Source organism: Scyliorhinus torazame, chromosome 2 (genome assembly GCF_047496885.1).
Source record: "Scyliorhinus torazame isolate Kashiwa2021f chromosome 2, sScyTor2.1, whole genome shotgun sequence".
Taxonomy (NCBI): Eukaryota; Metazoa; Chordata; class Chondrichthyes; order Carcharhiniformes; family Scyliorhinidae; genus Scyliorhinus; species Scyliorhinus torazame.
This window is the reverse complement of record NC_092708.1, coordinates 388,426,564-388,452,927: the sequence shown is the minus strand read 5'-3', so window position 1 is coordinate 388,452,927 and position 26,364 is coordinate 388,426,564. Positions and strand designations below refer to the sequence as shown.

General features: G+C 52.2%; 1 protein-coding gene and 1 long non-coding RNA gene across 3 annotated transcripts in view; one reads left to right on the top strand and one right to left on the bottom strand.

Annotated features, from left to right (window-relative positions):
- Window positions 1-24,702, bottom strand: part of LOC140405534 (uncharacterized) — a 116,877-nt gene extending 92,175 nt beyond the window's left edge. The window contains exon 1 of the long non-coding RNA XR_011938633.1: window positions 24,447-24,702. This is a non-coding gene — a long non-coding RNA (uncharacterized lncRNA). The remainder of the gene's footprint in view (window positions 1-24,446) is intronic.
- ttc7b (tetratricopeptide repeat domain 7B) overlaps window positions 1-26,364 on the top strand; it is a 378,370-nt gene that overhangs the window by 38,882 nt on the left and 313,124 nt on the right. For both annotated transcript variants that reach the window (XM_072494039.1, XM_072494049.1), the window contains exon 4: window positions 20,720-20,853. In XM_072494039.1, coding sequence (XP_072350140.1) covers window positions 20,720-20,853 — 134 coding nt within the window. The remainder of the gene's footprint in view (window positions 1-20,719; window positions 20,854-26,364) is intronic.

The following is a 26,364-nucleotide window of genomic DNA, read 5'->3' as shown; positions in this document are numbered from 1 at the left end:
TGGAAGAAAGGCTCGTGGCGAGCAGAGGCAGGCAGGGAGCGAAGAGGCGGAGAAGGAGGCAGGCGGAGAGGGAAGAGGAGGCAGGCAGGCGGAGAGGGAAGAGGAGGAGGCAGGCAGGCAGAGAGGGAAGCGGCAGGCAGGCGGAGAGGGAAGAGGCAGGCAGGCGAAGAGGGAAGAGAAGGCGGGGAGATAGGCGGAGAAGAAAGAGGCAGGACTGGGAGGCAGGCAGGCGGAGAGGGAAGAGGCAGGCAGGCGGAGAGGGAAGAGGCAGGCAGGCGGAGAGGGAAGAGGCAGGCAGGCGGAGAGGGAAGAGGCGGCGGGGAGATAGGCGGAGAGGAAAGAGGCAGGACTGGGAGGCAAGCAGGAGGAGAGGGAAGAGGAGGAGGCAGGCGGAGAGGCAAGAGGCAGGCAGGTGGAGAGGGATGGGGTGGAGGCAGGTGGAGAGGAGGAGCAGGCGGGCGGAGAGGGAAGGGGCGGAGGCAGGCAGGTGGAGAGGGAAGAGGAAGAGGCAGGCATAGAGGGAAGAGGCGGGGAGGCAGGCAGGCAGAGGGAAGAGGCGGGGAGGCAGGCAGGCAGAGGGAAGGGGCGGAGGGAGGCGGGCGGCGAAGGAAGAGGGGGGGCGGGCGGCGAGGGAAGAGGGGGGCGGGCGGCGAGGGAAGAGGGGGGCGGGCGGCGAGGGAAGAGGGGGGCAAGGCAGGCAAGCGGAGAGGGGGGCAAGGCAGGCAAGCGGAGAGGGGGGGGCGAGTGAATACAGGTGATTTGGTTCATGATTCTTCCTCCAGAATCAAGTATCTTTCTCCTGTTGAAAGAACTCCCTGAATACGAATAAAGCACAATTGGAAATATAATGTAGTAAAATTACTAAAATCCCCATGGGTATCAACCTGCACAGGATGTTTGCATTTCCATGACACCGTGCATGTCTCAATACTGGGCTGTAAGCTCTGTGCACCAGACAGCACTTAGATTTTTCTGGCCTCCGATGGCTGTGGTTCAGTGTCCCAGGGGTGCCGATCCTATTAAAGTGTATTCATTCGCTCAGGCATTGCAAGCAGGCTTCCCTGTCAGTCACATCACCAGAGAGAGCTGGACTGGTGCATGCAGACACTAAGCAGCCGACCTCTGCTAAGGTTAAAGACGTGAGGAAATTTTGCAAGTGTTGAAACAGGCTCTCCTTTCAGATAGACATCTGAGCGGTGCTCCGCTGAGACTGCGAAATCTCCAGGTTTTCCTTTGCTTTTTGAAGACTGAGGATTTGTTCCCTACCTCACACTCCAGCGCAGCTCTGCTGGAAGTGCAGTCTTTCCAATGAGATGTGAAACCGTGTTGCCGCATCTCGGGTGAATGTTAATGATCCCGGGGCACTTTTTCGTCCAGTATTTATTCCTGAACCAACATCACTAAAGTAGATTATCTGGTTGTTATCACATTGATGTTTGTGGGAACTTCCTGTGTGCAAATTAGTTGTCAAGTGGAGGTGAATGGTGCTTTTTAAATGGAATGGTTAACGGGAAGCATTTGAGAGAGACGGGAATAGACGGTTAGGTTGATAGATGAGAAAAGATGGGACGTGACGCAAGTGGAGCATACACAGCAGCATGGTCTTGTTAAGCCGAAGGGCTTCCTTCTGTGTTGTATATGCTGTATCAGCCTTTCTTCCGTTTCTCTGTGTTTACTGTAGACGCTGAAAATTCTGTTGAGCCTTCTCCAGGGAAGACTCTGAAAACTAGCATTTCCTCAGAGTACATTGGTTACCTGAGAAATGGTTGTGAGCCATTAGATCATTCATCCCGTGCCAGTGTTACAAATACTATCCTTTGGAAGGGCTGTATATTTCGGATCGCAGCACTTTGCTGCACTTAACATCTTGCATTTATATAGCGTCTTTAATGTCCCAAGGCACGCCACAGGAGTATAATGCCTAAATTGACTCCAAATCAAAGGAAAACCACAGGTGGGAGAGGTAGGTTTCATGCAGCATCTTAAGGACAGGTTGGTGAGGTTGAGAGAAGGAATCCCACTGTTGAAACTAAGTGGCTTAAGGCATGGCTGTCAATGGTGGGGCAAAGGGAGCAGGGATCCACAACAGATAGCATCAGCTCAATGTCATTGCGTACCACCTTTGGGAATTGAAGCACTCTGCAGGACATCACGACCAGCAATGTGGTGATAAACAGATAATCTGTTTCGGTGATGGTTCATTGAGACACCAATATTGTCCAGCACACTGAGGAGAATTCCTTTACTCTTCAAAATGGTAACATGATGACCGTTGGTTTCTCAGCTCGCATGTCCTCGGCCCAACCATCTTCAGCTGCTTCATCAATTAACTCCCTTCCATCATAAGGTCAGAAGTGGGGATGTTCACTGATGATTGTGTAATGTTTAGTACATTCCCGACGACTCATACTGAAGCAGTCCATGTCCAAATGCAGCAAGACCTGGGCAGCACGGTAGCACAGTGGGTAGCACAGTTGTTTCACCGCTCCAGGGCCCCAGGTTGATTCCCGGCTTGGGTCACTGTCTGTGCGGAGTCTGCACGTTCTCCCCGTGTCTGCGTGGGTTTCCTCCCACAGTCCAAAGATGTGCGGGTTAGGTGGATTGGCCATGCTAAATTGCCCTTGGTGTGCAAAAAGGTTAAGTGGGGGTTACGGGGATAGGGTAGTGATGTGGGCTTGAGTAGGGTGTTCTTTGTAAGGGCCGGTGCAGGCTCTAATGGCTGAATGGCCTCCTTCTGCATTGTAAATTCTTTGATTCTATGATATCCAGGCTTGAGCTGACAAGTGGCAAATCACATTTGCACCACACACGTGCCAGGCAATGGCCATCTCCAGCAAGAGACAAGTAACCATCGCCCCATGACATTCAATGACATTACCAGCGCTGAATGGCCCACTATCAACATGTTGGGAGTTAACATTGCTCAGAAACTGAACTGGACTAGCCACATTAATAATGTGGCTACCAGAGCAGGTCAAAGGCTAGGAATCCTATGGCAAGTAACTCACCTGACCCTCTAAAGCCTGTCCACCATCTACAAAGCACAAGTCAAGAGTGTAATGGAAAGTCTCCACTTTCCTGGATGAGTACAGCTCCAACAACACTCAAGAAGCTCAACACCATCCAGGATTTAGCAGTCCGCTTGATTGCTCTGCCCTCCACAAACATTCACTCCCTCCACCACCGAATGAATGAATAAAACAAAATTAATAAAGTGTTTGGGGAGCTATAACCTAGCAAAGGGTGAAAGCCTTTTATAATTAAAACAACATGCTGTAAATACTCACCAGAGAGAAACCAGATTTAATGTTTCAGATTGATGATCTTGCATCAGAACTAGAAAACGTTACAGACGTGAGCAAGCACAGACCTGAAACGTTAACTTTGTTCCTCTCTCCACAGATTTTGCCTGACCTGCTGAGTATTTCCAGCGCTTCCTGTCTTTATTTCAGATTTCCAACATCTGTGCTATTCTGATTTTGTTTTAGTGAGACCTTTACGCAGGAAGGGGAGGCAGAAACTGAGCAAAACATTGAAATGTTTGGGTGAATGTTGAAATCTGATCTTTTGTTACTTAGTAATTTATTTTAAAGAGGATTTGATAGGCTAGACATTTAGAAGATGTTTCCACTGGAAGCTCGTGAGCATTAGCACCGTGCATACACTCTCGTTTTTATTTTGAGGTGTGTGGCCCCTTTGAATTGTGCGGTTGCACACGTGTGGTAATTTAAAAGGGCCAACTTGTGCACAGAGTCTGAGCAGGAGTTTTCGGATTGGTGCATCGCCACCTGGGCGATTAATAAATCCAATAGGGTTGGACTATGAGACCCGCTACCACACAGAATGGTTAGAATGCATATATCACAGGAGGAGGCTGTTTGGCCCACCGTGTCTGTGCTGGCTGTATGAAGGAGCAATTCACCTAGTGTCACCCCCATTGTCTTCTCCCCACTGCCCTGCACATTCTTCCTTTTCAGATTATTGTCCGACTCTCTCTTGAATGCCTCGATTGAACCTGTCTCCATCACGTTGATTGTACCTGTCTCCATCACGTTGATTGTACCTGTCTCCATCACGTTGATTGTACCTGTCTCCATCACGTTGATTGTACCTGTCTCCATCACGTTGATTGTACCCGTCTCCATCACGTTGATTGTACCCGTCTCCATCACGTTGATTGTACCCGTCTCCATCACGTTGATTGTACCTGTCTCCATCACGTTGATTGTACCTGTCTCCATCACGTTGATTGTACCTGTCTCCATCACGTTGATTGTACCTGTCTCCATCACGTTGATTGTACCTGTCTCCATCACGTTGATTGTACCTGTCTCCATCACGTTGATTGTACCTGTCTCCATCACGTTGATTGTACCTGTCTCCATCACGTTGATTGTACCCGTCTCCATCACGTTGATTGTACCTGTCTCCATCACGTTCTCAGACAGTGCGCCGCAGATCCTAACCACTTGCTGCATGAAAAGGTTTTCCATTACTACTTCTGCCAATTGACTTAAATTTGTGCCTCCGGTTCACAATCCCTCCACCAATGGGAAACAGCTTCTCCTTATCTACACTGTCCAGGCCCCTCGTGATTTTGAATACCTCTATCTAAGGCTGATAGCACCAATGCATTCATGGGGCAACTAGATAAATATACAAGCATGAAAGTAATAGAAAAGTATGTGAATTGGGTGGTATGAAGAGGGATGGTAGGAGGTTTGTGTCAAGCATAGCCACCAGTACAGACCAGTTAATGGCCCTGTTTCCGGCAATATTCCATTTTCTGTCCTGTTGGTAGTACAGTAAGGAGCATGGAGTTGCACCATTCCGACCTGGAAGATCCCAGGCTGGACCCTCAGTCTGTTCTGAGTCAGTTGTCCATCAGGACAACAATTAGCCGTGGGTGAAAGGTTCCTGATTGTGACCGTTATCCGGCGATTCCTGTTGGGATGTGAAAGTGAACATTGGGTGTGAACAGATTGGAGCTTAGATTTTGATGGTCCTATGATGGAATAGCCAGCCGGCACTGGCTTTGGGTGACTGTGTGGTGTTTGTATGTCCTCCTCTGTGTCTGCATGGGATTCCTCCGGGTGCTCCTGTTTCCTCCCACTGTCCAAAGATGTGCATTCTGGGTGGATTGGCCATGATAAGTTGCCCATTAGTGTCCAGGGATGTGCAGTTTGGGTTACGGGGATAGGGCGGGGTGGACATGGGTAGAGTGCTCTTTCTAAGGGTTGGTGCAGACTTGATGGGCCGAATGGCCTGCTGCACTGTTGGGATTTGAAGTAATTCTAACAAACCCAAGGCCGAATTACCTACTTCTATTCCGATGTACCATAGCTGCATAAATACAAAAGAGCACTCCTAATGTAGTACCGCACAATTCCCACACTAAGCATCTTGGTGGCCTCATGAGAGAGATACTGCTGAACCTGGGCCAGGCCCGTCCAGTGGCCACTGTGAACCCAGCTGTGATCTCCCTATTACGGAAATCCCCCTAATCAACATCACAAATGACAATTGAAAAGCACAATACTGTAAATATTAGAAACCTGCAATAAAAACAAAGTTCTGGAAATGCACAGGTGTGGCGAGAGAAATAGAGTAAATGGTTCGGGTTGATGGCCTTCCATCAGAACAGGAAAAAGCTCGATGTAGGATTTGAACAAGGTCTGAGTTAGATGAGGCCAAAGGAAGATTGGGTGGAAGATCAGAGGGACTGAATGACAGGTGGTCTGGTGAATGGTGATGGGGAAATAAAGGACATGCCTAGATCAGGAATGACACTCTGCTGCCTTCCACCCGATCACAGACCTTCCGGTGTCCTTCTTCCACTCCCCACCTCTTGCTCACATCCGATTACATCTGAAAGGTCACCGACCTGAAAAGTTAACTTTGTTTCTCTCTGCTGCCTAACTTGAGTATTTCCAGCATTTTCTGTTTTCTTATCACAGAGGGCAGCCTCTCTGACTCTGGTTATGGTGCAATCCCCCAACATCTGACCACATCATCGCCCTCCAGTGCTCTCTAGCTCATAGCCACTGGGCAGCTGAAGTACAGTTCACATTTTCCGGTGAATGGGCCGTCCAATGAAGGAGAGGCGTGTGTACGGGGGGGGCAGGTGGGGGTAAGGGGTGGCGCACACCCGGGAAGGGGTGCACCTCCGAATTCAACAGTTTTGCTGATTGCAAAGAAATGTGGATTTTGGCAAATTCTGAAGTTTCTTCATTCAAAGCTTTTAAGCAATTACAGGAATTAGAAGAACAAATATGCAGGGTGATTGGGGAGACTTGCAGGAGTAATAGGGTTGTCATTGTAGGGGATTTTAATTTTTCTTACATAGACGGCCTTAAGGGACTGCCTTAGTGTTAAAGGCTCAGATGAGGTGGAATTTGTTAAGTGTGTTCAGGAAAGTTTCCTCGGGCAGTATGTGGAGGGCCCTTCTCGGGGAAAGGGCAAAACCTGACCTATTCTTGGGAAATAGGGCAGGGTAAGTGACTGAGGTAATGGTGGGAGACCACTTTGGGACCAGTGACCATAGTTTTATTAATTTTAAAAGAGTTATGGATTGGGACAAAACTGGACCGCAGGTGCAAGTTCTAAATTGGGGCACGGCAAATTTTTATGGAATTAGACAGGAGCTTGTAAGGGTTGATTGGAGATGTACAGGGATACAGGAGTATACTCGAGAAGGAAATTAGGAGAGCAAAAAGGGGGCATTAGGTAGCTTTGGCTGAGGGGATTGAGGTGAATCCAAAGGGATTCTTTAAGTATATTAAAGGACAAAGAATAACTAGAGAGAGAATAGGACCCCTTCAATGACCAAAGTGGACACACGAGTGGAACCGCAGGAGATGGGCAAAGTTCTCGATGACTATTTCTCCTCTGTGTTTACTGTGGAGTAAGATATGAAAACTTCGGAACCTGGGAAGGTTAGCGGCGATATATTGGGGACAGTTCGCAATTCAGTAGAGGAGGTGATTGATGTATAAAAATGTATGAAGGTAGATAAATCTCCTGGCTCTGACCAGGTATATCCAAGAATGCTGCGTGAAGCTAGAGAAGAAATTGTGGGAGCCCTGGCTGAGATATTTGCATCATCGTTAGCTACGGGTGAGGTACCAGAAGACTGGAATGTAGCAAACGTTGTGCCCTTATTTAAGAAGGGTTGCAAAGTAAAACCTGGGAATTATAGACTGGTGAGCCTAACATCCGTGCTGTGTAAGTTAGTAGAGAAGATTCTGAGGGATTTTTTTAAAAAGGCATTTGGAAAGACTGGGTTTGATTAGGAGTAGTAAGCACAGCTTTGTGCATGGCAGATCATGCTGTACAAATTTGTTAGATGTCTTTGATAAAGTGACAGGGAAGGTTGATGAGGGCAGGGCGGTAGACATAGTCTATATGGACTTCAGTAAGGCCTTTGATAAAGTTCCACATGGTAGGCTGCTCTGGAAGGTTATATCACATGGAATCCAGGGAGAACTGACAAATTGGATATACAATTGGCTTGATGGTAGGAAGCAGAGGGTAATGGTGGAAGGATGCTTGTCGGACTGGAGGCTTGTGATCAGTGGTGTGCCCCAGGGGTCAGTGCTGGGCCCATTGCTGTTTGTTATCTATATCAACGATTTGGATGAGAATGTATAAGGCATGATCAGTAAGTTTGCAGATGATACTAAAATAGGTGGCATTGTAGTGAGGAAGATTATCAAAAATTGCAGCAGGATCTTGATCAGCTGGGGAAATGGGCCGAGAAATGGCAAATGGAGTTCAATACAATTGTTAGTTGAGGACATCCTGAGGTGGACCGGAGGTATTCGATGGCACCAGAGGAGGCATTGCTAAAGGGTTATGGAGTAGGGGCAGGATGGTGGCGTTAAAGCTAGGATGCGGTCAGCCAGGATTGAATGGCGGAGCAGACTCGATGGGCCAAATGGCCTAATTCCACTCTTATATCTTATCAACAGATTTGGAAAGTCAAATCAAGGTAGGACCTTTAGGTGAATGGTAGGACCTTTAGGAGTATTGGGGAACAGAAGGACCTTGGAGTTCAGGTGCACTGTTCTCTAAAGGTGGAGTCGCAGGTGGATAGGGCCGTGAAGAAGGCTTTTGGTATGCTGGCCTTCATCAGTCAGGACATTGAGTATAGAAGTTGGGAAGTTATGTTGCAATTGTACAGGACGTTGGTGAGGTCGCACCTGGAGTATTGTGGTCAGCTTTGGTCGCCTTGCTATATGTATTAAACTGGAGAGAGTGCAGAAGAGATTTACAAGGATGTCGCCAGGACACAAGGGACTGAGTTATATGGAGAGAGTGGACAGGCTGGGACTTTTTTCTTTAGTCTAGCAGACTGAGGGGTGATCTTATAGAGGTGAATATGAAATGAAAATCGCTTTTGTCACAAGTAGGCTTCAAATGAAGTTACTGTGAAAAGCTCCTAGTCGCCACATTCCGGCGCCTGTTCGGGGAGGCTGTTACGGGAATCGAACCGTGCTGCTGGCCTGCCCTGGTTTGCTTTCAAAGCCAGCGATTTAGCCCTGTGCTAAAAAGCCCCTGTGAATAAGATCAAGAGAGGCATAGAAAGGGTGAATGCACTCAGTCTTTTTCCCAGGGTTGGGGAATTGAGAACTAGAGGGCATCGGTTTAAATTAAGAGGGGAAAGAATTAATGGGAACCTGAGGAGCAATATTTACACAGAGGGTGGTACATATGTGGAATGAGCTGCCGGAATAAAAAGCATTTGATCTGATACGTGGGTCGGAAAGGTTTAGAGGGATATGGGCCAAATGCAGGCAAATGGGGTGAGCTTAGATGGGCTTTTGGGTTAGCATGGACCAGGTTGGGCCGAAGGGCCTGTTTCCGTGCCGTAGATTCTGAGAGAGGGAATTTTTAGGTATCAGTTATGATGATCTGGAATGCACGGCTTTCAACGATGATGGAAGCTGTTCAATAATGAACATTTGATGGGGAAAGCTTTGGCCGGCTATGGAGAAGGAGCAGAGAGTGGGACTAATTAGGTAACACTTTCAAAGAGCCAGTGCAGGCGCATTGGGATGAATAGCCTCCTGTGCTGCATCATTGGGATTTGGTAGCTGGATATTGATGTGCACACTGAACACTGGCTGGTGAGAATGCACAAGGTTAAATTTTGCTCATCAGTCGTCCCATTAAAATTCTGTATTGTCATAGGTCGCGTTGCCATAGTTACAAGTACTGTGTCTCCATGGGATCCGGTGTAGTCACAGTTCTGACGAGCTTTTGTCATAAAATCCTTATTAAACTGTCTATGTGACAGATAATGGCACAATCCAGTCTCAGTATCTTTTATGCTATTGATAAGATTGATACTTGCAGTTAGCTGCATCTCATCCATTCTAATGTTGCAAAGCTCCATCTTCAGGTTGAAATATGAAAGCTTTTCTGCCTGATGGATAACGTCTGAATCGTAATCCTTGCCCTCAATGTTGCAAATTGTGTTGGGAAATGCTCTCCTCAACAGGATTTAACTATGTCTTTGAACCTGACGCACGTTATATTGAAAACAAGAGACTGGGGCCTTACATTGTACTTAATAGCGGGTGGGTAATGATAATAGGGTTGCCAATCCTCCAGGGTTGATTTAGAATCTGCAGGAATTAAAGATTAATCTGGTCGCTGCTGCGATCTATATTTGTTTTCTTTGAATCTCTGAATACCCAATTAGTCATAAAAATATGGAATGAAAGCTGAAGTCTATGATCATTCAGTTGGGTAATGGAGGGTCTGTTCGATTTTCACGGGATGTGGGAGGGTTGGAGCGGTGAGGATGGAGTGTGATGGGGGGATGGGGAACAGTTGGGAGGTGGATGTGTCCTGTGACACATTGCCCTGGAGTTGTCAGCCCGAGACTATAGCTGGAGGCTGTGCCTTTCCCATCGGCAGACCCATAATTTATATCCAAGACAACAAATTCAATAGGTGGGCAAAATGGGTGTGAGCGGCATGACTGTCCATTGTGGAAAGGAACATTCATCCAGTAAATCCAATCCCATTGGCATTACGACCCTGCCAAATTCGAGTTTTAACCCTGTTTTGTTTGGGCACCGCACTGTGGATGAATATGTGCAGCTTTCTGAAAGGATGAGGGTTCGGGTTTTCATTTTTTGAGAAGAAACTTAACACATATTTTCATGATGTGGACATGCCGGCGTTGGACTGGGGTGAGCACAGTAAGAAGTCTTACACACCAGGTTAAAGTCCAGCAGGTTTGTTTCAAATCACTAGCTTTCGGAGCACTGCTCCTTCCTCCTTCCCCATATTTTCAGACATCAGTTCATTGATGAAAACAGTTGAGAGTTAAACTGTGATACAAGTTAGAATGGTGAAAGTCGCCATCGTCCCAGAGGCCCATTGGCTGCTTTCCCCTTTGAGGGGGAGAGCTGACTGATAATGGTTTAACCTGAGGGTCACCACACCTCAAGCGAGGGGCAAGGTTGAGAAGACGGGGGCCTTCATGAATAACCTCAGCTGGTAGGGGTATTGAACCCACGCTGTTGGCCTCGCTCTGCATCACGAACCAGCTGTCCTGCCAACTAAGCTAAATTGGGGAGAACTCCCCTGCCCTTCTTCAAAATAGAATCACAAAACCGTCTAAGTCCACCTGAGTGCATACTGGGCCTTGACGTTAAGTGAGATTTTCCACAATTCTCAGACCATTCCGGTTGGTAAATGGAGAACTGTCGAGTGAGATGTAGTCAGTATATATCATAGTTCGTTGCGGGTTATAAAACTCTATAACATCGATATGGTATTCCTAGCAATTCAAAAAATATTATATTTTATCAAAGAATCTACCCGCCACACCAATGGAAATTCACTTAATTCCAGTGTCACCTCCTACCCTCTCTCAGTTTTATTTATTGCAGTCTGTGTTCTCTGTGAAAAGAAGGAATACTCCCTTCCCCTTGGGTTTTGGAAACGCCATCAACACCCCCCCCCCTCAGCTCCACGACACAGTTAAAATCTCCTCCCATGATCAACTGGTGCACGGCCAAATCCGGGATCGCTGCCAGCAACCCCCTCATAAAAGCCACGTCATCCCAATTTGGGGCATACACATTTACCAACACTACTGATGCCCCGTCCAATACCCCACTCACAATCCCATATCTCCCACCTCCGGACCCCTCGCCTCCTTCGTCCAATACCCCACTCACAATCCCATATCTCCCACCTCCGGACCCCTCGCCTCCTTCGTCCAATACCCCACTCACAATCCCATATCTCCCACCCGGACCCCTCGCCTCCTTCGTCCAATACCCCACTCGCAATCCCATATCTCCCACCCGGACCCCTCGCCTCCTTCGTCCAATACCCCACTCGCAATCCCATATCTCCCACCGGGACCCCTCGCCTCCTTCGTCCAATACCCCACTCACAATCCCATATCTCCCACCCGGACCCCTCGCCTCCTTCGTCCAATACCCCACTCGCAATCCCATATCTCCCACCCGGACCCCTCGCCTCCTTCGTCCAATACCCCACTCGCAATCCCATATCTCCCACCCGGACCCCTCGCCTCCTTCGTCCAATACCCCACTCGCAATCCCATATCTCCCACCCGGACCCCTCGCCTCCTTCGTCCAATACCCCACTCGCAATCCCATATCTCCCACCCGGACCCCTCGCCTCCTTCGTCCAATACCCCACTCGCAATCCCATATCTCCCACCCGGACCCCTCGCCTCCTTCGTCCAATACCCCACTCGCAATCCCATATCTCCCACCCGGACCCCTCGCCTCCTTCGTCCAATACCCCACTCGCAATCCCATATCTCCCACCCGGACCCCTCGCCTCCTTCGTCCAATACCCCACTCGCAATCCCATATCTCCCACCCGGACCCCTCGCCTCCTTCGTCCAATACCCCACTCGCAATCCCATATCTCCCACCCGGACCCCTCGCCTCCTTCGTCCAATACCCCACTCGCAATCCCTTATCTCCCACCCGGACCCCTCGCCTCCTTCGTCCAATACCCCACTCGCAATCCCATATCTCCCACCCGGACCCCTCGCCTCCTTCGTCCAATACCCCACTCGCAATCCCATATCTCCCACCCGGACCCCTCGCCTCCTTCGTCCAATACCCCACTCGCAATCCCATATCTCCCACCCGGACCCCTCGCCTCCTTCGTCCAATACCCCACTCGCAATCCCATATCTCCCACCCGGACCCCTCGCCTCCTTCGTCCAATACCCCACTCGCAATCCCATATCTCCCACCCGGACCCCTCGCCTCCTTCGTCCAATACCCCCCTCGCAATCCCATATCTCCCACCCGGACCCCTCGCCTCCTTCGCACTCTCATAGAGTCATAGATATTTACAGCATGGAATCCTATTTTTTTGCTAATTAACATCGCCACACCCCTCGATTTCAAATTAAACCCCGAGTGAAAAATCTGCCCGCCCCACCCCTTCCTTAACCTAACCTGGTCCTTCACACGGAGATGTGTCTCCTGCAGAAAGACAACCCCCGCTTTCAAGCTCCTAGCTGCATAAACACCCGTGACCTTTTAACCTTCCCATTCAGTCCCTGGACGTTGCATGTTACCAAACATATCGGAGGCTTGCGCCTCCAATCCCCTCTACCATCCGTCATCTTCCCCACTTAACTCCCGCCCGCTTAATTCCACCCGATACCTAGCCCATCCCAGATGGCCCCTTTGTCCACGCTTGACCATGTCATCTCTCACCCCCAGCCACGGCGCAGAAACCCTGTCCCCCCCCCCTCTCTCCCCCCCCCCTCTCTCCCCCCCCTCTCTCCCCCCCTCTCTCCCCCCGTCTCTTCCCCCCCCCCCCCGTCTCTTCCGCCCTCTTTCCCCCCCCCGTCCCCCCTCTCCCCCCGCCCGTCCCCCTCTCTCCCCCCGGCCGTCCCCCTCTCTCCCCCGCCCGTCCCCCTCTCTACCCCGCCCGTCCCCCTCTCTCCCCCGCCCGTCCCCCTCTCTCCCCCCGCCCGTCCCCCTCTCTCCCCCCGCCCGTCCCCCTCTCTCCCCCCGCCCGTCCCCCTCTCTCCCCCCGCCCGTCCCCCTCTCTCCCCCCGCCCGTCCCCCTCTCTCCCCCCGCCCGTCCCCCTCTCTCCCCCCGCCCGTCCCCCTCTCTCCCCCCGCCCGTCCCCCTCTCTCCCCCCGCCCGTCCCCCTCTCTCCCCCCGCCCGTCCCCCTCTCTCCCCCCGCCCGTCCCCCTCTCTCCCCCCGCCCGTCCCCCTCTCTCCCCCCGCCCGTCCCCCTCTCTCCCCCCGCCCGTCCCCCTCTCTCCCCCCGCCCGTCCCCCTCTCTCCCCCCGCCCGTCCCCCTCTCTCCCCCCGCCCGTCCCCCTCTCTCCCCCCGCCCGTCCCCCTCTCTCCCCCCGCCCGTCCCCCTCTCTCCCCCCGCCCGTCCCCCTCTCTCCCCCCGCCCGTCCCCCTCTCTCCCCCCGCCCGTCCCCCTCTCTCCCCCCGCCCGTCCCCCTCTCTCCCCCCGCCCGTCCCCCTCTCTCCCCCCGCCCGTCCCCCTCTCTCCCCCCGCCCGTCCCCCTCTCTCCCCCCGCCCGTCCCCCTCTCTCCCCCCGCCCGTCCCCCTCTCTCCCCCCGCCCGTCCCCCTCTCTCCCCCCGCCCGTCCCCCTCTCTCCCCCCGCCCGTCCCCCTCTCTCCCCCCGCCCGTCCCCCTCTCTCCCCCCGCCCGTCCCCCTCTCTCCCCCCGCCCGTCCCCCTCTCTCCCCCCGCCCGTCCCCCTCTCTCCCCCCGCCCGTCCCCCTCTCTCCCCCCGCCCGTCCCCCTCTCTCCCCCCGCCCGTCCCCCTCTCTCCCCCCGCCCGTCCCCCTCTCTCCCCCCGCCCGTCCCCCTCTCTCCCCCCGCCCGTCCCCCTCTCTCCCCCCGCCCGTCCCCCTCTCTCCCCCCGCCCGTCCCCCTCTCTCCCCCCGCCCGTCCCCCTCTCTCCCCCCGCCCGTCCCCCTCTCTCCCCCCGCCCGTCCCCCTCTCTCCCCCCGCCCGTCCCCCTCTCTCCCCCCGCCCGTCCCCCTCTCTCCCCCCGCCCGTCCCCCTCTCTCCCCCCGCCCGTCCCCCTCTCTCCCCCCGCCCGTCCCCCTCTCTCCCCCCGCCCGTCCCCCTCTCTCCCCCCGCCCGTCCCCCTCTCTCCCCCCGCCCGTCCCCCTCTCTCCCCCCGCCCGTCCCCCTCTCTCCCCCCGCCCGTCCCCCTCTCTCCCCCCGCCCGTCCCCCTCTCTCCCCCCGCCCGTCCCCCTCTCTCCCCCCGCCCGTCCCCCTCTCTCCCCCCGCCCGTCCCCCTCTCTCCCCCCGCCCGTCCCCCTCTCTCCCCCCGCCCGTCCCCCTCTCTCCCCCCGCCCGTCCCCCTCTCTCCCCCCGCCCGTCCCCCTCTCTCCCCCCGCCCGTCCCCCTCTCTCCCCCCGCCCGTCCCCCTCTCTCCCCCCGCCCGTCCCCCTCTCTCCCCCCGCCCGTCCCCCTCTCTCCCCCCGCCCGTCCCCCTCTCTCCCCCCGCCCGTCCCCCTCTCTCCCCCCGCCCGTCCCCCTCTCTCCCCCCGCCCGTCCCCCTCTCTCCCCCCGCCCGTCCCCCTCTCTCCCCCCGCCCGTCCCCCTCTCTCCCCCCGCCCGTCCCCCTCTCTCCCCCGCCCGTCCCCCTCTCTCCCCCCGCCCGTCCCCCTCTCTCCCCCCGCCCGTCCCCCTCTCTCCCCCCGCCCGTCCCCCTCTCTCCCCCCGCCCGTCCCCCTCTCTCCCCCCCCCCCCGTCCCCTCTCTTCCCGTCCCCGTCCCCTCTTTCCCCGTCCCCGTCCCCTCTTTCCCCGTCCCCGTCCCCTCTTCCCCCCCCTCTCCCCCCCCGTCCCCTCTCCCCCACCCCTGTCCCCTCTTTCCCCCCCCTCTCCCCCGCCCGTCCCCTCTCTTCCCCCCCCCCCCCGTTCCCTCTTCCCCCCCCCCCGTCCCCTCCCCCCCCCCCCCAGTCCCCCTCTCTCCCTCGCGTCCCCTCCTCTTCCCCCCCCGTCCCGTCCCCGTCTCCCCCCTCCCCGTCCCGTCCCCGTCTCCCCCCTCCCCGTCCCGTCCCCGTCTCCCCCCTCCCCGTCCCGTCCCCGTCTCCCCCCTCCCCGTCCCGTCTCCCCCCTCCCCGTCCCGTCCCCGTCTCCCCCCTCCCCGTCCCGTCCCCGTCTCCCCCCCCCCCCGTCCCTCCCCCGCCCTCTTCCCCCCCTCTCCCCCCCCTTCTCCCCCCTTCTCCCCCCTCTCCCCCCTCTCCCCCCTCTTCCCCCCACTCCCTCCCCCCCACTCTCTCCCCCCCCGTCCCCCCCTCGCCCTCGCGTCACCTCCTTACCCCCTTCTCCTCCTCCCCCTCCCCCCCCCCTTCCCCCCTCCCTCGTCCCTCCCCATCCCCCCCTCTCTCCCCCCCGTCCCCCCCTCCTCTCCCCCCCCCGTCCCCTCTCCCCCCCCCCGTCCCCTCTCCCCCCATCCCCCTTCCCCCCTCCGTTCCCCCCCCTCCCCATCCCCTCTTCACCCCCCTCCCCCAGTCCCCTCTCTCCCCCCCCCCAGTCCCCTCTCTTCCCCCCCCAGTCCCCTCTCTTCCCCCCCAGTCCCCTCTCTTCCCCCCCCCAGTCCCCTCTCTTCCCCCCCCAGTCCCCTCTCTTTCCCCCCCCAGTCCCCTCTCTTCCCCCCCCCCAGTCCCCTCTCTTCCCCCACAGTCCCCTCTCTTTCCCCCCCCCCCAGTCCCCACTCTTCCACCCCCCCGTCCCCTCTCCCCCCCCCCCCCGTCCCCTCTTCCCCCCCCCCCCATCCCCTCTTCCCCCCCCCATCCCCTATCCCCTCTTCCCCCCCCCCCGTCCCCTCTTCCACCCCCACGTCCCTTCTTTCCCCCCCCCCGCCGTCCCCTCTCTCCCCCCCCCGTCCCCTCTCCCCCCGTCCCCTCTCTCTTCCCCCCCCCCCTCTTTCCCCCCCCGTCCCCTCTCTTCCCCCCCCATACCCTCACTCCCCCCCCCCCCCCCCGTCCCCTCTCTCTCCCCCCCCCCCCCGTCCCCTCTCTCTCCCCCCCCGTCCCCTCTCTCTCCCCCCCCCCCCCGTCCCCTCTCTCCCCCCCACCCCCGTCCCCTCTCTCCCCCCCACCCCCGGTCCCCTCTCCCCCCCCCTGGTCCCCTCTTCCCCCCCACCCCCCCGTCCCCTCTTCCCCCCCCCCCGTCCCCTCTCCTCCCTCCCCACCCCCCCCGCCCCCTCTTCCCCCCCCCCGTCCACTCTCCCCGTCCCCTCTTCTCTCCCCCCCCCGTCCCCTCTTCCCCTCCCCCGTCCTCTCTCCCCCCTCCCCACCCCCCTTCCCCTCTCCCCCCTCCCCACCCCCCTTCCCCTCTCCCCACCCCACCGTCCACTCTCCCCCCCCCCCCCCGTCCACTCTCCCCCCCCCCCCGTCCAGTCTCCCCGTCCCCTCTTTTCCCCCCCGTCCCCTCTTTCCCCCCCCCCCCCGTCCCCTCTTCCCCCCCCCCCGTCCCCTCTCCCCACCCCCCCCCCGTCCCCTCTCCCCACCCCCCCCCACCCCCGTCCCCTCTTCCCCCCCCTCCCCCCCCCGTCCCCTCCCCCCCCGTCCCCTCTCTCCACCCCCCCCCCCGTCCCCTCTCCCCACCCCACCCCCGTCCCCTCTCCCCACCCCCCCCCCGTCCCCTCTCCCCAACCCCCCCGTCCCCTCTCCCCACCCCCCCGTCCCCTCTCCCCACCCCCCCCGTCCCCTCTCCCCACCCCCCCCCCGTCCCCTCTCCCCACACCCCCAGTCCCCTCTCCCCACCCCCCCCGTCCCCTCTCCCCACCCCCCCCGTCCCCTCTCCCCACCCCCCCCGTCCCCTCTCTTCCCCCCCCCCCCCGTCCCCTCTTCCCCCCCCGTCCCCTCTCCCCCCCCCCGTCCCCTCTTCCCCCCCCCGTCCCCTCTTTCCCCCCCCCCCGTCCCCTCTTTCCCCCCCCCCCGTCCCCTCTCTTCTCCCCCCCCCCCGCCCCCCCTCTTTTCCCCCCCCCTCTTCCCCCCCCCCCGTCCCCCTCTTCCCCCCCCGTCACCCTCTTCCCCCCCCTCCCCGTCTTCCCCCCTCTTTCCCCCCCCCGTCACCCTCTTTCCCCCCCCTCCCCGTCTTCCCCGCTCTTTCCCCCCCCCCCCCGTCACCCTCTTTCCCCCCCCTCCCCGTCCCCCTCTCTCTCCCCCCCCCCCCCCCTCTTCCCCGTCTCCCTCCCCCCCCCCCAATGGCCTTCTCTCCCACCACCTACTTCCGTTCACCAGCATAACCTGCTAGTGCGGTTGCCCATGCCCAAAGGCACCACCTAATGACCCCCCCCCACTCTCCCCCATTCCTCAGGCAGTCAGTGTTCTCTAACTTTCAGGCATGTATTTACTGTCTCTTTGAGAATGAGTGGCAGTCAAACCCTTTTAGAGAGGCACGGGCTCAGGAAGTCTGTGCTCCCTTGCAGTTTTATCACGTGTCCAGTAATCCTATGATTGGGAAGAAACACTTTAGCCACAAGTCCAGCATCACACAGATTTCTCCCACTGGGCTGGAGTACCTACTTAGCTCCCATCCGTTACAGGTCCTATTCCAGTTCTACCACTGGCTCGACAGCTGGTTCACGATGCAGATTGTGGTGGCCTCTGGGCAGCATTGTCTGAAGCCATGTGGTATATATGGCCTGACAAAGTGCAAGACCACATGCCTTCAGCTCAACATTTGCCTGCCTTTTTCATAATTTACTGTTGCTAAAACCTTTGCCCTGACTCCGTTCCTACTGCTTGGGTGAGATGTTAAACCAAAACCTCTCTCTTTGGGCCGCTCTTAAAAAAGATCTCTGTCCTCCAAATTTAAGGGCCTCCACAAACCTGTCTTTTTCAAAGCTGAAGCTTGTTTTCGGCCATCTCCCCGATATCTCCCACTACCTCTTGGCATTTATTTCCCATCATTGAAGGACCTAGCCTAATCTCTGTGTTAAAGGGGTCTGTATAACTGCCTGCTGTTGTGAATGACGTTCCGAATTATGCGGCAAGTCGTTGGGATCGGTCCTGCCGCTGAAGTTGCTGCCGAGAGCTTTTAAACATCACAGCAGCCACATTTTGTCTGAAGCACTTGTGAAGCTGTGGCTTGGTTGGTTGTTTTTAAAAAAAGTTTGTCTGGCCACGTCGAGTTCCTATGGCAACAAAATAAATTTGGTTAAAGCCATTACAATATATAAGAGACTAAAAATGGGAGCACTTGAGTCTCCTCCTATGCCAAATGGCAACTACCCCCTGCTGAACACTTTGTCATTCCCTAGTCAAAATATTTTACTGCGGTATGCTGTTTTTTAAAAAAATGAATAAATCATGGTGGTTAACTCAGTTTCCATGGCAACCTACGAGCAAAGTAGCTGGAAGTTGCTGTTGCGTGTCTCACAGCCCGCTTGTTTCCGAGTTGCTGTAACTGTAGGTAACTTCACCACCTGGTGGGGCTGTGTTGCCCTGAATTCAGCTTGTTTACACTGCATTCCGGATGGAGATCAACACTGCACATACCAGACCTGCATGGATTTTAAAGTCCTGGACACAAATTTACAACTTTGGACCTCAACCTGCCCCTACCATGATATCGCCACACAGTTCAGATATGCTCTGTTCACCGCTGGACCCAAATGTGTGCAATAAGTTAGAATCCTAGAATGATGCAACATGGAAGGGAGGTCATTCAGCCATCCCACTTCGAGCTGCAAGTTATCATTTATCCAATTTCCTTTTGAATGTCAATATTGAATCTGCTTCCACCAGACTTTCAGCAATGCATTCTAGATCACAACAAGTCGCTGTGCAAAACAAAAAGCTTTCTTGTGTCACCTCTGTTTTAAAAAAAAAATGTATTCTCCTTTTTCACATTTTCATCACCTCTGGTTCTTTTACCAGTACCTTGAATCTGTGCCCTCTGGTCACCAACCTTTCTGCCACTGGAAATAAATAATTACTCCTTATTTTCTTAACCTTCCCTGCTCTAAGGAGGAAAACCTCAATTCCTGGTATCATTCCATAAATCTCAGCAACCTCTTAAGACCTTTGATCTCTTTCTTAAAGTGTGGTGCCCAAAATTAAACGCTGTACTCCACTTGAAACCTAACTAGTATTTTCTGGTGATTTAGCAGAACATCCTTGTTTTTTATACTCTACGTCTCTATTCCCACCTACCTTTCTAACCACCGTTTCAACTTGCCCTGGCACCTTCAAAGATATACGCCAGATATCTCTATCTCAACACCCTCCGAGCGTCATTTAGTTTGTAATTGCCTCTCCTCATTGTTCCTACCAAAATGTATCACTACATTTTTTAACATTATATTGCATTTGTCACGTCATCCCAATTTACTAGTCTGTCCACAAAATCTGTTACTATCCTTCTCATTTATTATTACTGTTCAATCATTTGTAAACTTGGTAATTATGCTCTGCGCAGCCAGGTCCAGGTCATTAATATTTATCAAGTAGAGCAGTGATCCTAATGCTGACTGCTAGGGAATGCCAATCCAGACACACACCCAATTTGAAGAACAACCATTCACCTCTACTCTCCCCTTGGCAATTCCGTATTTGTGCTGCCACGGTTCCTTCAGTCCCATGAATTTTAGTTTTGCTAACAAGTCTATTATGTGGTACTTTATCAAACACCTTTCTCAAGTCCACATGCATAACATCAATTGCACTACCCTCATTAATCCTCTGTTACTTCATTAGATGTACTTATTAAATTTATCAAACACAACAGTTGGGATTTTCCACACAACCCACCAGGTGTTTTGTGAAGGTGGCCCACCATTCGCCTGTGGCGGGATCTTCTGGTTCCACTACTGTCAACGGGGTTTCCAGAGGGCGCACAGTCGGCGGGATCAAAAGATCCTGACTGGCCGAAAAACTCCGGTCAATTTGTTTTCTGTGATTACCAAGAATATTGAGTAATCTTAACAAAGCCACACACCAATTGTGCGGGAGTATTTCTCTTTATGCAAGCCCCATGTAGGGTGCGTGTCAAGATTATACTCATGGGAGAAGAATTGGTTGATTAGCATGCCAAGTCTACAGGGGTTGAAGCCAGCCCTCCCAATGCTGGGAACAGAGATTGAAAGGAAAAAAAAACCCTGACGCATGGCAATCAGTTAGGAGACTGCAAGGTCTGGGCCTGGGTCTCGAGCTGGATGCTCAGATGCAGGACATCAGTTTTGTAATTGGGTGTCGTCCTCCAAGAAAGGCAATTCCAAAAAATAAGCAACTCCGTCCACAGAAGGGACGGTGCGAAGTTATTATTTTTTCCCCATTTTTGAGAGGTCCCAAAGTTTGAAATTCTTTCCTTAACCCTTCTAATTTCACCATCGTCCTGGCCTCCTTTAAGGTCCTCATCATCCAAGTCTGCTTCTTTGACCAAATTTTGATGACCGTTTCTAATTTCCTTTTGTATATGTGGAGAAGCTTGGGGTGCATGTTTGAACTTGAGTGCTATATAACTTGTTGATGGTGCAGACCTCTGACCACGTACCCTGAATAAGCCTCCAAGTCTGAAACCGATGATAGTTCCCTTATAACTGTCCTAATCTGAGCAGACTCGGTACAGGTTAGCCAGCAAATCTCGGGCCACGGAGTGTTCAGTTCTGCTTTATGCACTTCTCCATTGTGCCACTGAGGGAGTCAAAGCCAGTTCAGTTTATAAATGAGCACATCTAATTATGTTTTTTCTCCTTAGGTCTGTGCCTGGAGAAGCTAGTAACAGCAGCATCGCCAAGAAATGATCTGCAGCCCGATACTGAACAAGAAATAATTACATGTTATGAGAAAGCTGGTGATATAGCTCTGCTTTATTTACAAGAAACTGAAAGGGTAAGAAGAATCTGCTTGGGCTTTACTGCTAATGTTAAAAGGATTACACTGATCTTAATCTTTTGTAACAGTGCCTATAGCCCTTTGTTTTGTTCCTTATTGAAATCTCTTAGGAAAGCGTTCCCTTCTCAGTACTCCCCTTTCTTTGGTACTTTCACAAATTGCAATTTGCTTCAATTAACAATTACGTGGAAGTTCGACCAGTTGCCAATTGGTAGGATGACTGGTCATCTTGGTAATATGTGTTTGAGAAACACCACTCTTCCACATGAACAGTCAGCCACTATTGTCTTAAACACTGGCACCCTGCTCTATCACACAAGGAACTTTCACACAGCCTCTCACTTAAACCTCCCCCCACAGTTATCTCATCTCAGTACTCTGTGCAGCTGGTGATGACCTGTCCTTTCTCCTTTAACTTCACGTTTTTCCAAGGCTGTCCCTCTTCAAAACATTCCATAAAATGTACAGCGCATTTGGTTCAACCATTCTATTCCAGCACCATTTTTAGGATAAAGAAATATCTGCTGAATTGCTTATCGGATTTATTAGTGACATTTTTATATTCGTGGCCCCCACAAGTGAAAACTTCTTTGTCACATCTATCCTATCAAACCCTTTCATAATCTTGAGGACCTTTATCGGGCCACCTCTCGGCCTTCTCTTTTCTGGGGAAGTTTTGTTAAGTGTTTCCTTTCTTTCCTGTGGTTGTCCTGCTCCACATGTCATCTTACTTTGCACTCATCTTTTTGCTAACCGTTCCACCTTAGATTCCTCTAGATTGCACACGGTCATTGCTATTCGCCTTCATTCTTCTTGCAATGCAATAACGGAATCGCTACAGCTTAATCCCTAACTGGCTAGAATCTCTCCCTAAATTGATGCCAAAACCAGATCAAATACTCATTCATCCCACTGCCTTGAAACCTTGTATATAATTTGGCAGCTGTTTGTGAACACAAATGAAGAAGAAAAGGAAATCTCTTCTGAAGCACATTGCGACATTCATTGGGATAAACCAGTATGTAAATGCTTGTACTATTTCTTTCTGTCCCTTTCCCCTGCCTCTACGCCCTCCTTTATTCTCTCCTTCCTCCACGCCCACATCTTTGCTTACCTTAAATGAAAGGCTGGATATTCAAAGGATTTAGGTGTCCTTGTACACACATCATGGGAAGTTAATATATAGGTACGGTAAGCAATTAGGAAGTCAAATGGAATTGCAGCCTTTATTATAAAGGAGTTTGAGTATATGAACAAGGAAGACTTGCTGCGATTGTGTAGGGCTTTGATGAGACTACACCTGGAGTACTATGTATATTTTGGTCTCCTTGCCTTAGGAAGGATATAGCTGTCTTAGAGGGGGGAAGCAAAAGTTCACGAGATGGGAGGAGACTCCAATAAAATAGATTGAGTAGAACGGTTTATATTCTCTGGGATTTAGATGATTCCTCTCACAAGTACATATAACATTCTTAGTGGCTTTGACAGGGTAGATGCTGGAAGGATGTTTCCCCAGACTGGGAGTCTAGAGCTAGGGAATCACAGTCTCAGGATAAGGGATTGCCCATTTGTGACTTGAAGTGAGGAGAAATGTCTTCATTCAGTGTGGTGAATCTTTGGAATGCTTTACCTCAGGCGGCTGTAGATGTTTAGCCGATGAGAATCAAGGGATATGGGGGATAGGGCAGGTAAGTGGTGTAAAAGTTGAGCAGTGATCTAATTGAATGGCCTATTCCTTCCTGCTCATATTTCTTATACCCTTATTCCACACCCTCAGGCATAGGCCAAAGTTCATGCTATCTCCGTTTTACCCCATGTGCTGTCTAGCATTCCACCCTTGACACCACCAAAAATGTATTTGTTTGCCTCGCTTCTGTTTGTGAAATCTCAGTGTGCAATGTTGACTGTCGCACAAGCCTATTTAACTGTCACTTCACACTGATTCATGTGAAGTCTTTGAGACACTTGTGAAGAAGCTGGTGCGATGAAATTTAAATTCATGTCTTTTTTTTCCTCGCCAGTTTAATTGCCAGTTCAGAATACTTCCTGGCGACGGCAGCATAACAAAAATGGGAGAAAAGAGGGTGTTAGCTCAAACTATTTTTCAGCTGGACCTTTAGTGGGACTCTCAATCACCAAATAAAATATTTAGACTCACTAATTAAGAATGTGAAGCAAATGGCCCAGGATAATTTTCTGACTTAGTGGGATCCAATTAAATGAAGCACTCTGGCTAATCAAGCTGACGATTTTTCTAAAACCTATCTGACAAGCATCCGAAGGAACTTGAGCCAATTTCATATTTAAGGGAATGTTATCCCAGTATTTTAGTTAAAGTAAATCGAATAGGTATGAACTTGCTGAGAGCAAGCAGGAAATTTAAATTGAATGATTGTCGAAGTTAAAGTTCCTTTTCGTTTTCCGGGACGTGAATGATATTGTGAGACAACTATAGAATTTAACACAACGTTGTAGTTACCCTGCAAGCACTGTACCCGGTGCAGGAGCAGTGCTGTAGGGTAGGTTTTCCTAGATTTTGTACTCTAATGGATGACCAGAAACCGATGCGTTGTACAGGAAAAATGGGTGCTAATCTTTCAGAACGTAGGAAAAGGAATTGGCCATTCAGCTGCTTGCGCCTGTTCTACATTCAGTTAGGTTATGCCTGATCTTTTATCTGTAGCCGTTTACCTTCCACTTTTTGCACTTGAATCGCACTGCACACAAACTTCCTCGGTATGTTTTTCTCTGGCTGCCTGAAGGGGGTACAGCACTGTAAAATGCCACAAAGATCTTGCGTGCACCGGGTGTCAAACCAGGGCCAGACTGCACCCTTGATGCTGTTGCCATACAAGTGTACTCATTACTCTGCTACCCAAACCATTTGCTCTGTAGCTGCTGGGAAAATGGTATAAATTACTTAATATTCATACTAAAGTCCATTATCAGCAACTTTCCAGAAGCAAACGCTACACTTGGTAATCATGAGCTGGTAATATTGTAATCCAGAGCAACTCGAGTTGTTGGTAGCAACAGCATCCATCAAATATGATGCAGACTGTGAGTCTGCTGTCATTATTTAAAATCAGAATGTAGGGCAGTACGACGCTGAGGTCCCAGGTTCGATCCAGGCTCTGGGTCACTGTCCGTGTTCGCGTGGGTCTCACCCCCACAACCCACAGATGTGCAGGCTAGGTGGATTGGCCACGATAAATTGCTCCTTAATTGGAAAAAATGAATCGGGTACTCTAAATTTTTTTTTTTTTAATCAATGTATTGATTAGTCCTAGATATCCTACACTTGTTCCTTTGGTGAGGATGAACTATCTCTAAGGCTCTAGAGAGCCCAGCATTCCTCCATGCTATGAACAAGTGATAAATACATTCACTGTTTAAATGAAGGCCCAAAGAACGGTCAGACGATAAATCTAATCTCTAGGCAAAACATTAACCTGCCCAACACGCCTTCATACATCTTCACCCTAGAACAGTATTTTTCAAACGTTTTTTTCCCGGGACCCACTTTTACCAACTGGCCAGCCTTCACTGCCCACATCGGCGACCTTCGCGATCCACCAATTTTCACTTGCCTTTAATGCGACAGGTGAACCTGCTTGGTCTTCACGAACTCACTCCAGCCAAGTTCACAAGAGAAAAGGGCAATATGCATATCAGGTACGGAGTTCAACTGGTTCCTTTGTGCTGTCTTCATCTTTGTGAGGATGAAACTCCAATCTCGCACATGTAGGATGTCGTTAAGGGCAACAGCAACAAACTGTTTGTTTTACTCAGCACTGGATACTCCTCGGAGAAGCGACTGAAGAATGCTGACAGCCTAATATACTTGTAGCGTGTTTTTAATGTGCTGTCACGAGTGAGGCGCAAAAGTTCAGTCTCTTCATTTGGAGTCAGCTGTAAGTTAATAATTGACTCGGGTGTCAAACTCCGAAGCCTCAGAATTAAGAATAGTGGATCAAATTCTAAGGCCGTGCCGAATATCCTCTCAAGCTCTTTAACTACACCAGAGCAGCAGGGTTGAATTTTGACACAGAACCACACACACTGTATGTAATCCGCCTTGACTACCTGACTTTAGGCCCATTGAGGATCAATGGCAGGATCAAATCTGTGGCTCAAATTCAGACTGTGTAATATTTTGAACGGAGCCTCCTTGTTCTGTTACAGACAGATATTTTATTGGTATATTCCCATATAGTCCAAGTTCCCACATCAATATTAACTGCAAGGTCTCTTCCCCAGGAATCAGTTGTACTCGCACAGGCTCTAGAATCCAAAGTGTCATAAAACCTGCCAATTAGCTGTTTGGGTTTCGTAGAAATCACGTTGCTTTTGCACCCAGTAGACAGAAACGTCAAGATTCATTGTTGCCTTATTAAAGATAAATTTATCTCCACTCTGCCTTCTGCTAGTCAGCCAATCCTCTCCATACCATCATCTTACCCGTAACACCATGGGCTCTTAACTTATTTAACAGTCTCCTATGCGGCACCTTGTCAAAGGCCTTCTGGAAATCTAAATAAATCACGTTCACTGGTTCTCATTTGTCTAACTTCCTTGTTACCACCTCAAAGAGCTCTAACAGATTTGTCAGACAAGACCTCCCCTTGATGAAGTCATGCTGACTCAGTCCTATTTTATCATGCACTTCCTTTTTTTAAAAAATGTATTTTATTACAAACATGTATCAAAACAGGTTAGAGCAAAAAACACCCCGGGAAACATACTTGCCAACAATCAACTATACAGTCTATGATTTTTCCCCTTTTCACACACCCCTCCCCTGCGACGAACAGCCCCTCAAACACGGTCACAAACATCCCCACCTTTCCTCAAACACCCTGATGAGCCTCTGAACTCATGCTTTATCTTCCCTAATCGCAGGAAGTCGCACAGGTCACCCAACCAAGCCGCCACCCCCGGTGGCGCTGCCGACAGCCACTCCAGCAAATTTTGCCGCCTTGCAATCAGTGAGGTGAAGGCCAATCATCGGCCTTCCTCCTCTCCATGAGCTCCAGCTTCTCTGAAGCCCCAAATATCACCACCAAAGGGTCCAGGTCCACATCCTCCTCCACTATGTTGGCTAAGACCGCGAACACTCCTGCCCAGAATCCTCCCAATTTTTCGCAACCCCAAAACATGTGCATGTGATTTGCTGGCCCCCGCCCACACCTCTCGCACTAATCTACTACCCCCTGAAAGAACCCACTCATTCTCGCCCGAGTCAAATGCACCCTGTGCACCACCTTAAACTGTATCAGGCTCATCCTTGCACAAGAGGAGGTCCCGTTTACCCTTCGCAGTGCCTCACTCCATACTCCCCAATTGATCTCCCTTCCCAACTCCGCTTCCATTTCACCTTGATCTTCACCACCCGTTTGCCTCCCTGCTCCCCCAGCCACTTGTATATAACCCCAATTCTTCCCTCCCCTTCCACATCCGGGAGCAGCAGTCGCTCCAATAGGGTGTATCCTGGTAACCGAGGGAACC